Below are 13520 nucleotides of genomic sequence, written 5' to 3'. Positions count from 1 at the left end.
ATACATGCATATACACACACACTACATAGCATACACTTATACATGCAGATACACACACACTACATAGCATACACTTATACATGCAGATACACACACACTACATAGCATACACTTACACATGCAGATACACACACTACATAGCATACACTTACACATGCAGATACACACACTACATAGCATACACTTATACATGCAGATACACACACACACTACATAGCATACACTTATACATGCATATACACACACACTACATAGCATACACTTATACATGCAGATACACACACACTACATAGCATACACTTATACATGCAGATACACACACACTACATAGCATACACTTACACATGCAGATACACACACACTACATAGCATACACTTACACATGCAGATACACACTTATACATGCAGATACACATGCACACACTACATAGCTTACATTTATACATGCAGACACACACACTACATAGCATACACTTATACAGGCAGATACACAGACACTACATAGTATACACTTATACATGCAGATACACGCACACATTACATAGCATACACTTATACATGCAGATACACAGACACTACATAGTATACACTTATACATGCAGACACACACACACTACATAGCATACACTTATACATGCAGATACACACTTATACATGCAGATACACATGCACACACTACATAGCTTACATTTAAACATGCAGACACACACACTACATAGCATAAACTTATACATACAGATACACACACACACAGTTATGGATACAGATAGACACACACACTACATCATATATGGGTATCTGTAATTCATTGTATGGGGTCCTGGGGTTGGCAAGCACATTAGCTGGCAGTTTGCGGCTGCCACTGTTCGTTACCTTGGTATTAGCACTGCTCATTGTATAAAACTGAAGGCATGCTAGTATTATCACCAGGGGTTAGACATCATCACTACCAGAGGTAGGTTAGAGAGGTCACCATTACCTGTGGTCAGAGGGTATACAGCCTTCTTACTCCTGCTTAACCCACACACCATTCCTTTTCCACAGGGAATATAACGGGTATTTAACCCTGTGAGAGCAAAGCCAGCTGCTTCTGAGTATGGGCCCAATAGAATTAAAAAAATATATATTTTTTTTAAATGCAAGGGGCAAATTGGGACAAATGGCTAGCAACCCGGGACAGTGGGACAGACCCCTAAAATCGTGACTGTCCCGCGAAAATGTTGGGGGGTATGTATATATATATATATATATATATATTATATATACTGTATGTTATATATAAGTAAAAGTACAATAAGAAAATGCTCAGATGCATTAGAGCATTTTCTATGGCAGCTTTATATGCCCCTAAGGCCTGATTGCTCAATGGCTGATTGAGCAACTCTGCCACGGCTTCATTTGACAGTAACACACCTCACAACCATAAAACAATATTTCACAACACTAGAACATTTGCATGCCCTCTTTTAGATGCAACAAATAAAAACACAAATAAAAAAATGTCTTTGTGTTTATGATAATGCAAAATCTTAGCAGCCAGGATTATTATTCTTGCAGCTGTGATTTTTCAAGCCCAATAATAGGGACACAGTTTCACTTTCTTTCTGTCTATGTAAAATGAAAGCTGTGGGGAGACTATTTTCAAAGAAACACTCAGAGGGGAAATTCCCTGTAACGTAAATGTGATCTGAAATCACAAGCAAAACATGTTTACAGGATTCAATATTCAAACATGTTTGTCCAAAAGCTTCTGTTCTAACTATCATTAGGGGACAATAAACAGCTTGTAATTACATTATTGTTTTCAGTCTTTCATTAGATTAGCATATCAGCAGAGTCTGAAGGTTGTAAAAAAACATTAACACTCAAACACCACCCAACACTTTCCTTATTGGGAGTAGGGGTGGCACGTCGGCCATGTTTTCAAGGACAGTTAGGAGTGTGCAGGGAGGAACATGAATAGTACTGCCCTGAAGCACAATGCATGTTACTCCTTGCACTCTGCAGCATGAGTGACTCATAACTGTGCAGGAAAAAAAGACTGAGGTGGCAAACCTAAATTGGAGATGCCGATCCGGGCTTGAGTCTGGAGTAGACAGGGCTTTTGTTTCAGCAAAAAATAACAAACTAAGGGCCCCATGTATTGCTGTCCGCACGCCTTTGCTGCATATGGGCAGCGGATCTCTTCGTCTGCTGGCCTGAATGCATCATTACACCCTCCGCTGAGAATGTGTAATGCCCACCCCTTCACTCTCATCACCAATTGTGCGAGAGGAGAGACTGTCAATCACTGAGAGCAAGAGAGCTCTGTGATATCTCTTCGCCACCTCAGAGGTGGCAAAAAGTGTAAGAAGCAGTGGTCTAATGACCACTGCTTCTTACATTGAGGAAAATAGGCTCGCATGTGCGAACCTGCCATGAAAGGGCTCCGGAGCAGCTTATGCTACTTCGTACATGAAGCCCTTCAAATTTAGAACAGATATGTGTCAAGGTCAGGCTTATGAAGATTGCCATGTGCTCTTTTGGTTTACAGGAAAAAAACGTTTATTGTGCCTTTAAAGTGTGAGTGAAAGTTGTATTGTCAGGTGCCTCATGTAACATTAATTTATCTAACAAAGTCAGTATTGTAACACTCCTCTGGCTGCACCAAGTTCCACATGTTTTTTTCTAATTTTCAGCTGCAGATGGTACAGCCAATGAGGACCAATAGAGATGTGCAGTTTCACTTCTGAAGAAGCTTGTGCCAGGAGTGTGCAGGAGGGAAACGGCATGACATTATTAAAGGGACAGTCTACCATAGAATTTGTATTGTTTTAAAAGATAGATAATCCCTTTATTACCCATTCCCCAGTATTGCATAACAAACACAGTTATATTATTACACTTTTTACCTCTGCGATTACCTTGTATCTAAGCATCTTCTGACAGCCCCCTGATCACGTGACTTTGTATTTATTATCTATTGACTTGCAGTTAGTACTGTGTTGTGCTAACGCTTAAATAACTTTTCGGGCGTCAATACATTATGGCCCACACGAACTAACAGTTTCCTGTTGTGAAAAGCAAATACAAAATCATATGATTAAAAGGCTGTCAATAGAGCCTTTGAAGCAGGCAGAAATTTAGAGGTTTAAATGTTATAAAGTATATTAATCTAACAATGTTGGCTGTGCAAAGCTGGGGAATGGATAGTAAAGGCATTATCTATCTTTTTAAACAATAACAATTTTAATGTAGACTGTCCCTTTAAACACACAGGGCTAGATTACAAGTAGCACACAAACTATTGCGCCAGCGTTATCGTGATCGTTTATGCCCCGATTCCATTGCGCTGATATTACAAGTTGTGTGCAATTGTGATTTTGCTAGAGCAATCTTGATTTACGCGAGAATCCTTACCGCAATCTCAGAGCTTTGGTTAACTGTTTTCAGAAATTAAAAAGTTGCACAAAACACTTCAGAATACATTACAAAGTACAGTTACACTCACAATAACAATAAAATTATTCAAAAAAAATATTGCATTAAAAAGTTATAAAGGCTCAAAGATATGAGATCTTGGGTGTTAGAGAAAAAAAAAGGCAGCCGAAAGGCTTTTACATTGAGATATATACACAGTATATGTATGTCTATATATGTATATATATGTATGAATGTATTATGTGTATATATGTATTTACAGACATATCTACACATATAAATCTATATATATGTATACATATATTTCATGTCGGGTATGCGCATATGCGATCGGGTATGCGCATATTACAAAAAAACATGTTTTGGAATATGAAATATTAATATTTTCATGTTGGGTTAGCGCTATTGCGACTATGTCATGGTGTTCGCGCGAGAGAGTGGGTGTTTTTTGTTTCAACTATTTTTGCTCCATTGACTTTTATGGGGGATGGCAAAAACTTTAAGCGCAATTTTGGTTACCGCTAGCGCAACAAACTTTTTTTTAACTTTGTAATAAGAACGCAACCTGACTAGCGTAAAAAGTTTAACTCTTGTAGAGTTTCCGCAGTTCCGAAAAAAATATATACCACGCCACTTGTAATCTAGCCCAAAATGAAGATTTTTAAAAATAAAAAAAAGCTGTGGAAGGGCAGCAATACTGATTTTGTGAAGTAAATTAATATTATACAAGGTACCGGGCAATGCATCTGTAACTCACACTGCACTTTTAAAGACACAGTAAACCTTTTTAACATGTAAAAAAAAATAATGAAAGCATATTTTAATCCAAGAGTGTTTACTGTCTCTTTAAAGAGAATCGCAAGGAAGGGGGTGGAGGGTTATCAGTCATTATGTGCCTTATCCAGAAGACCACCTACGCAATCGGGACAATTATATTTGGTAATAAGGACATTTCTTAATGTTGTGTGCAACTTCTCCCCCTGACAGGTTTCAAGCTGAGACAAGTCACCACAAGATTTGTTATTTGTCACTCTTTGAAATATGTTTTCTAACCAGAAATGCCATTGCAATTGCCATGTTTTGTTCTCTTTCTCTTTTAATTATTGCCTATTCTCAAGATATTTACTGAGCCATAATGCTGAAGTGATGTTGTAATCTGCACTCAGGTATAATATGTGTTGGTTCCCGGATGGGAATGACATAGTTTATGTTGTTATGTTTGAATTTCTATGTTATTTAATTTTTATTCTTTTTTGGTTAAACCAGGTGATTCCTAAAAGGTTTGAAGGAAGGAATTTGAGGAAGTATTGTTACATGAGGGTAACTCAGGTATTAAAGAATAATGGTAGAAAGGGGGTCCTTTGGGACTCAGACAGAGTTGATGAGACAAATTACATAGGGAGGATAGGGGGGGAGGAGAAAAAGATTACTGATGGCATATAATATAAAACTAATCTCTCATAATGTCAGAGGACTAAACACAGATACTAAAAGACGCACAGCCATGACACAATATCTGAAGTCTAATGCAAACATTATATTTCTTCAGGAAACGCACTTTCTGTCCCAGACGATCCCAAGATATTGGACTCAAAGGTTTTCACAACATTTCCACTCAATGACAGACTCAAAAAAAAGGGGGGTGACGATTCTACTACATAACTCTTTGGACTTTATACTGGATAGTGAAATTAGAGATACTGAAGGTAGGTTTGTGATAGTGAGAGGCACTATTCAGAACACTAAAATCACTCTTTGCAATGTATATGCACCCAATGAGACACAGAATGCCTTCTTTGAAACAATTTCGCAACATCTCACCCCGTGGTCACAGGATAGAATAATCTTGGGAGGGGATTTCAATGTCACTATGACCTCTTTCTCAGAGGGGGACACTAAGGGGCTATCGAGTAAACAACACCGTCACAATGCAATAGTTAAGTCAATTAGGGAGTCGATGGGAGCACATAATCTTATAGACTCATGGGAGGCGGTGGGCAATTCCAAACATGAATACACATACTACTCACCGGCACACAATTCTTACTCCACCTTAGATTATATTTTCGTGAGTCAAATACTGACCCCTAATCTGATTACATCAAGTACGCAGTCATGCGTGTGGTCTGACCATTCACTAGTAATTTTAGAGCTAGCAGGGATTTTAAATTTCTTAAGACCAAGATCATGGACGTATAACCCAACGCTCCTTAAAAACCCAGCAATATTGGAGAGAATAAAGATAGCACTAGGAGAATATTGGCAAGTAAATACGGGGACTACAAGTAACCCAATAATGATTTGGGCCGCTCACAAACCGGTGTTGAGGGGATTGCTTATTAAAGAGAAATCGATGGTCGTGAGACACTCAACACATTTAGTGAACACACTTCAGAGAGAGGTAGAGACACTGGAGCGGGAACATAGGCGAACCCTTTCCTCGGGAATATATAGATCTCTTCAGACTAAACGTAAAGAATTGGCCACAATCTTAAACGAGAATTCTGTCCGTGCTGCACTGCGGTTGAAGGCACACTACTATGTGTATGCAAACAAGCCAGATAAATATCTGGCATATAAATTAAGGGAGAGAACCAAACTCTTTGCAATACCTTCTTTACACACACAGGGGGGGGGACTCCCACTTCAAATCCCCAAGAGATAGCCGAAACCTTTGCTCAATATTATGAGAATCTCTACGATGGGAAGAAGGTGGCTGGGGGGATCTAGATCGGCAGACAAACAACCTCCTGGGACAGGCTAGATTACCACAGATTCAAGACTCGGATCTGGCCATTTTAAATGCAGAGATTACGGCTATGGAAATACTGACAGTAATTAGGGACCTCAAAACGGGAAAAGCGCCAGGACCAGACGGACTAACAGGGGAATATTATAAATTATTTAGAAGAGAGCTGCTACCCCATATGTTGACCTTCTGTAATGGTATACTAGCGGGGAGGGAACTACCTTGGGATATGTTAAGAGCCAAGATAGTGGTGATACCTAAAATAGGGAAAAACCCAAAATACTGCCAAAATTACAGGCCCATTTCCCTGATTAACACAGATCTCAAAATCTTCACAAAAATTATAGCTAACAGACTTAAATCAATTCTACCAGCATTAATCCACAAAGACCAAGTGGGGTTCATTAAAGATAGGGAAGCCCCGGACAATGTGAGGAGAATTCTAACCCTAGTAGATTACTTAAAGCAGACTAAGACTCCATCACTACTTTTATCACTTGACGCGGAAAAGGCGTTTGATAGGGTAGACTGGACCTTTATGTTTAAAGTCTTAGAAAACATGGGTTTTAAAGGAGCATTTATAAAGGCACTTACAACCATTTACTCAAGACCGACGGCAGTGGTGGGAGCAGCAGGATATATTTCAAGACCCATTGATATTTTAAACGGAACCCGTCAAGGGTGCCCACTCTCGCCACTCCTGTTTGCCATTAGTATAGAACCACTTGCAGCGCTTATTAGGCATTCGATGGATATATCAGGGGTGAGGGTGTCCAATGACGAATATAAATTGACACTATTTGCAGATGACGTTTTGCTGACATTGACCAAGCCTCTGATCTCTCTACCTAATCTATATGACATTTTGGGAAAATTTTCAGACATTTCGGGCTATAAGATTAATCTAGATAAATGCGAAGCCTTACCCATCTGTCTTCCATCACATACCCAAAAGTCGATTGAGCTAAACTTTAATCTCACATGGGCAAAAACCCACATTACCTATTTGGGAGTCAAGATTAATAGTGCATTCTCTGAATTGTATAGAATGAATTATGTCCCTATTTATAAAGCCATTAGGAGAGACCTAAACAATTGGAAAAAGGGGAGATTTTCGTGGTATGGGAGACTTTCGGCTATTAAAATGAATGTCCTACCCAGGATTTTGTACCTTTTCAGAGCTCTGCCGGTTGGGGTCCCCCTGGCCGATCTAAATGCCCTACAAAATGATTTATTTCGATTTCTAAGGGGGGATGGGAAAGCAAGAATAGCGGCACAATTGTTAAAACAGCATAGACAGATAGGGGGAGTGGGAGTCCCGAACCTAGTGGATTACTATCATGCCTCCAGGCTGGCACAATCTGTCATCATGGAGAAAAACTTTCAGGGGGTTCTCTGGCCAAAAATTGAAGCAGATATTGAAGGCAGCGACAATCTGGCAGATATATTATGGGATCCCTTATGGAATACCAAAAAACTTGCATATAGGTCACCGGTAACATATTAATCTATACACATCTGGCATAAGATAACCAAACAGATGGACTTATTTAATCCTCACTCTCTATTGACACCCTTAAAACTTTTACTGCCAGTCGAACTTAGAAAAGCAGTGGGAAAATGGGAAAATAAGGGCCTCTATAGGGTCGCAGATTTTCTAGATGGGGAACTAATATCTACCTTTAATCAGATCAGAGATAAGATCCAACCACACACATTGAACTGGTTTCTCTACTTACAGATTTCATCAGCTATCTCAAAACACATGACTGACAGACTTAAGCAACCCTTGACTTCTATGGAAAAGATATGCAGCACACAAGCCAGAGGGAAACATGTGATTTCTCAGATATACTTGATATTGCAAAGAAAGAAGGCCATCCTTAAGACTCCTTTAATGGAGAGATGGGAAAGAGAGGTAGAGGAGGTGAAAGAACAGAAGACATGGGAAAAGATCCTGTCAGAAGCAGGGAAAGGCATGCTTAGTGCAGATATGAAGGAAAACTGTTTGAAGGTGGCCTTTCGTTGGTATCTTACACCAGAAAGGACGGCTCACATTCAATCTGTAAATAGTGCTTTCTGCTATAGAGGATGTGGGAGGAGAGGGACGTACAGACATATGTGGTGGGACTGCCCAAAGGTCCGACCATTATGGGATAGGCTCTCGAGGCTGCTCAGTGACACATTAGATGAAAACATTGAACTAACGATAACTCAGGCAATTTTACATGAGAGGGTGGGCTCGCTGAACTCAGCGATCAACACTTTTATTAGGAATCTTTGTACTTGCTTACGCATCTGTATAGCTAGACATTGGAAGGTGGGAGCACCGAGATGGACAGAAGTTTTAGATAAAATAAAAGATACATATACAATGTCAGAATTAGCATCTTGGGCTCAAGGGAACACTGAGCAGTTTCAAAAAAATATGGTTCTATTGGATTCTGAAAGGCTGCACTCGACCACACACCACTCAGGACAGAGATGAATGAGAGTAATCAAGACAGTAGGGGAGATAAGATATTTGTAGAGGAAATTCGAAGTTAGGGGACAGACCGGGTCTGGAGATACCTGACTTGCCTGACTGAGATCGTAATATGTTGATAGTAATTTTTCTTTTTCTTCAACAGAAATATTATTTGAGAGATGTCTAGAGAGCATGGAATCACCTGGTGGGAGGGAGGGATGGATGGGAGGTTGGGGGAGTTAAGTTTGTTATTTTTAATGTATTGTTAATAATCTGCTCATGTTAAGGGGAAGGTGACTCTACTCAAAGCAGACCAGTCTTGAGGTGAAAGTAATACTTGATATATGTGCAGAGAAAACACATGGTGGTAGGCGGGACATACGTGTATAAAACGTCATCTTCACCCGGCACTAGTGCTTTGTATTTTGTGTTTCAAAAATTCAATAAAAAATATTTCAACTAAAGAGAATCGCAGTGTAAAATCCTGAAGGTGCTCTAAAATAAAATTAATGTCAGAGCTCATCAACCATACTCTCATTCTCTCCCACACGGTTTTCTCTTGTTCTTCCTGTAGCAAGTAACATGTGACTACTAGCTACAGGGGAAGTAATCTGCTGGTTGTCATAGGATTTATGTGAGTGTATAGTACTGTAGTATATAAAATAAATCAACATAAATGTATTTTTTCCTGTATTTACTTTGTTCAGTAATGTTACATTTTTTATCTCAGGGGTTTGTGGTGGCTGTGCTGTACTGCTTCCTCAATGGGGAGGTAAGTGATTTCTGCCTAGTAATCTGTCATCTGCTCACTTACTGACATACGTCATCTGAACCAGACTTTCTCCCTGTGATCTGCAGGTTCAGTTTGAGATTTCGAGGAAGTGGCGCAGATGGCACCTGAGGAAATACTTTTGGTTGCGGCAACAAAAGAACTCAACCGTGAGTAATGGAGGAACTGTCCTCACACAGGTCAGCAGGAGCAGCCACAGGGATCAGAGGAAGTTATCAACCCAGCGGTCTAGCCTAATCTAAAGAGAAACCTGGTACCGTACAAATGTACCATCAATGTCAACAAAAGCAGCTCCATCCGAAGAGAGCTGCAAAGCAAACAAGGCGATTTATAACCTACTAAAGGGAGGCAACTACCTGTAGAACTAGCTTCACTGAGAGCTTTATGAAAGGAACACATACCATCCTTACATTTCAGTAGCCAAAACTTCATATAGTCTGTTACAAGGTATAGCATTAATTAACAGGTCAGAATCATATGAAATTCTGGACTTACCCTGGTTTGGACAACTCCATACAATTTATAGCTTTAACAGACTCCAATAAAAATAACCATCACTTTAGACAAGTGAGCTCCCCCTGTGTATAGTGTTAAGTGTCTTCAGCTACTTATTTAGAAATAATGGTTTAATGTTATGTTGAAATATTTATCATTTTTAAATTATTTTTATGTGTGACATATTACAAATAGTTAACTTGATGTTTTCATATTGGTATAAAAAAACATAATCGGCTTGAGAAAGAAGGCAAGTCTGGGCTGGCACTGTAACTAAAAATAAAGCAAAATACTGGTGCTGACCTCATACATCAGATCAACTTCAAGCTTACAGACCTGAATAACACGTTTTATTGACAGACTCCTTGATGTAAACATCTTGTTTTCAAAAGCTTATTGGCATAAAAAGATCACTTGGGCCTGAGGAAGAAGCTCTATTTTACTGCATCTCATTGTTCTAAACATAATCTTCAGCACTGACTTTTTAATTATTTTGCCCAGTAGTACTGAAATAAACAATCAGAGGGATTAATGTTGGATGACATCATGTGATGTTTGAATATTTCGACCCTTTTTTTTTTTACAGCTTTTTTTTTATTTGACAAACAGCTCAGCAGTTACTGTGCTAAAAGCAAACTATTCATTGTTAGCTTGACTGTATGATCGTTTTCTCTGGTAATTAAGTCAATTTGAAAAACAGACTTCTAAGACACAAAAGAGATTGTATAGTATTAAATTAAACCTGTAAAAAAATAAAATAATCATAAAAAGGTTCTTTGTTATTGCTCACAGCCTCCTAGTGGGGTGATATTTAAGGTTGAAGGGACAATAAGCATTTTTTTTTTAAAATATATGCTTTATATATAACAGCAATTAATCACGGCATATTCAATAGATCTGCAAATGTATTAAACTCATGTTAATATTGTTTTCTTAGCACATTTTAGTCCAGGGACATATCCTTTCGTATGGTTTATCATATCTCCTCTATGGTGGCCTTTTAGGGACAGTTGTGTGCATAATGTTGCAGGGTTGAAGTCAACAGTATGTACTTAAACCTCTGGGGAAAACCACAATTTCTACAGATAAAGGGGGCAAAACAAATAATGAAAGCACATCACAAATATTTTTATTACACATAACATTTTATGGGAAATTCAGTTTTGAGTTTTGTGTCCCTTAAACTCTGTTTCAGGTTTCATGCAAATTGAATCTTCTTGTCCTTAAAGAATTGACTATTAAATTATGGGAAGGGGGTGGAAAGGAACATGAAGGAAGCTATTTGTGCAAGTAGAGAGCATGAGGTAATGTGTGTCCTTCTTTATAATCAAAATGTAACAATGTGCAAGAGCTGCCAGCAGCTGAACATTAATTCTGAAAGTCAAAATTGGTTCCACTTTCACAGTAAGGGAATCTAAGTATAGGAAAAAACATTAATTGTATTAATAACAGGTAAAACACTTACAGTTCAGAAGAACACACTGACCCCAGGCGTGTCATGACGCATTCCGCTTGCACACCTATAAAGATGAGATGTTTGTCTGCTAGTAGAGCTTGCCATGACCAGTCTGGTTTAAGCTATATAACCCTTTGTAGAGACAACTGTCATTTTAAAATAATTCTTAAATACTAACATTTTAAATGTGGAGAGCTCCTGAATTAATAATCTTCATAATAGTTAATTTGTAAATCTACACCAGCTCATTCTATCCAATGAAACAACGGTTGATTAGACTTTGAAATAAGAGTGTTGTTTTATAAATCTGGGCATTTTAATTGTGTTCACATATGGAAAGTGAAGAAAATGTAGTTCTTCTTTATAGTGTGTGACTGAGATGCAAGACCCACCTGTATATCTAATATCCGGGCTGATTCTGACCCTGCAGTGCATTGTGGAATATGCACAATGTATCACCATGAAAGGTTACAAACACAGCAAAAAAAAAAGTATGTGTACTGGAGTTAAAGGGATACGAAATAAGTAAACTGGAAAGCTGTTTAAAATGATACACTCTATCAAAATCATGAAAAAAGTGGGTTTAATGCCCCTTTAAAGATGACTACTTAGTTTATTAATAACAGGAAGAAATCATAAAAGCTTTTTAGGTGACAACCACAAAGAAAACATAAAAGCTTTTTAGGTGACAACCACGAAGAAACCATAAAAGCTTTTTAGGTGACAACACTTTGGTATCACCTGACATTGGAGCTGGTGTGTGTCTTTTGCATAAAATAAGGCTTCAACTTTTAGAACAGCATTATGCAATCTCTTCTTTGGTTATGCTAATTCTGGTGTGCTGTCCTATACATCTGTGTAATGGCGTTGAAGGGATATTAAACAGCCTGATTCATAGTTGGAAATTAAAAAAAACCCACTTAGCAGTGGGTTATGCTTAATAGAAATCATTGCAATATGTATTATTTATCATTTCAAAAAGATTTTACTTTTTTTTTTTTTTTACTTCCTTTGTGCAGTGTCCATTACTTCCTGTCACAGCCCCACATGGGGTCTGGGTTCTCTATAGTAAAGCATATCTAGCTAGAAATCATAAATCTTCCAGAGCTGGTTTACTATTCATGAAAATGAGAGAAACAGGAAGTCAGGTTCTGTCCTTGCTTGGAAGTGGGATAATGCAATCTAAGCTCTCAGCATGTCTGCTCCCTTATCTAGCTGCAGGAAGGGGCTAGGAACCAAACGTCCCTGCACTTCCGGTCACAGATTGACAGCGTAAGTAAAAAAAAAAGTGGGGAGAAAGGAGGAACCCTTATATATTAAATTGAACCTTCATTGGTTTAATAACATTTGCTGTAAATACGTTTTTTTCATAATTTAATAAATATATTGATTATAGATCGGTAAAACAAGTTGACATCCTTTATAGAATGTAAACCAAAAGGGTGTTTTGTCTGTAATCTAAAAATCCAAAGTACCTCTTGTTGATCAAGTTGTCTTTTACTGTCACCCCCCCCCCCCCCATGTCTAGCAATATGATCTATACCTTGTACACTCAAGAAGCATAGTATCAAATGGGGCTGGAGTTTCAAGAACAGAGATAGTTTCCCTTTCTATAGACAAACTATTAGAGGCAGATGCATGTTCTGTTTCAGATGTGTCATAATATTCTGTCTCACTAAATTAAACTTTCTTATCAGGAAACACTATTTTGCACTTTGATTCCTGCAATCTGAGACATCTTCTAAAATTGATTCCTAGAGGCCAATTTATACGTACAAAACACAATTGCACGCAACAAGCAGCATTTGTACACAATTCAGACATCACATACTGTAGATTGAAGGCCCCGGGTTATGAGAGCACTTTGCTGAATCAAACTAGAATGGAGGTTGATCAAATACCTAGGACAAAATTATTGCAATATAAAAAGAAAACAAAAAAATAAATATTAAACTGTGTTTTGTCACAACATACAGTAAAGATTATTAAAAATATGTAATTTCATTTGCAATTGTCTTTCCATTCTTAAAGGGTACAACAAATTAGGCACAATAATATCAAATGGCTCTAATTTTGTAACTCGCAAAGCTAAAACTTTAAGAAACATGTTATCACCCTTCATGCTACCCGAGGCTAAACATTC

General features: G+C 38.2%; 1 protein-coding gene across 1 annotated transcript in view; it reads left to right on the top strand.

The window, feature by feature from the left end:
• The window catches only part of SCTR (secretin receptor), a 136558-nt gene extending 126669 nt beyond the window's left edge, over positions 1 to 9889 (top strand). The window contains exons 12-13 of the mRNA XM_053712076.1: positions 9367 to 9408; positions 9495 to 9889. Of these exons, the coding sequence (XP_053568051.1) occupies positions 9367 to 9408; positions 9495 to 9668 (216 nt within the window). The 3' untranslated portion in view covers positions 9669 to 9889. The remainder of the gene's footprint in view (positions 1 to 9366; positions 9409 to 9494) is intronic.
• The last annotated feature ends 3631 nt before the right edge of the window (positions 9890 to 13520 follow it).

Source organism: Bombina bombina, chromosome 1, assembly GCF_027579735.1.
Source record: "Bombina bombina isolate aBomBom1 chromosome 1, aBomBom1.pri, whole genome shotgun sequence".
In the NCBI taxonomy this organism is placed as follows: Eukaryota; Metazoa; Chordata; class Amphibia; order Anura; family Bombinatoridae; genus Bombina; species Bombina bombina.
The sequence above is the reverse complement of the archived record's forward strand: the minus strand, read 5'-3'. Positions and strand labels throughout refer to the sequence as shown.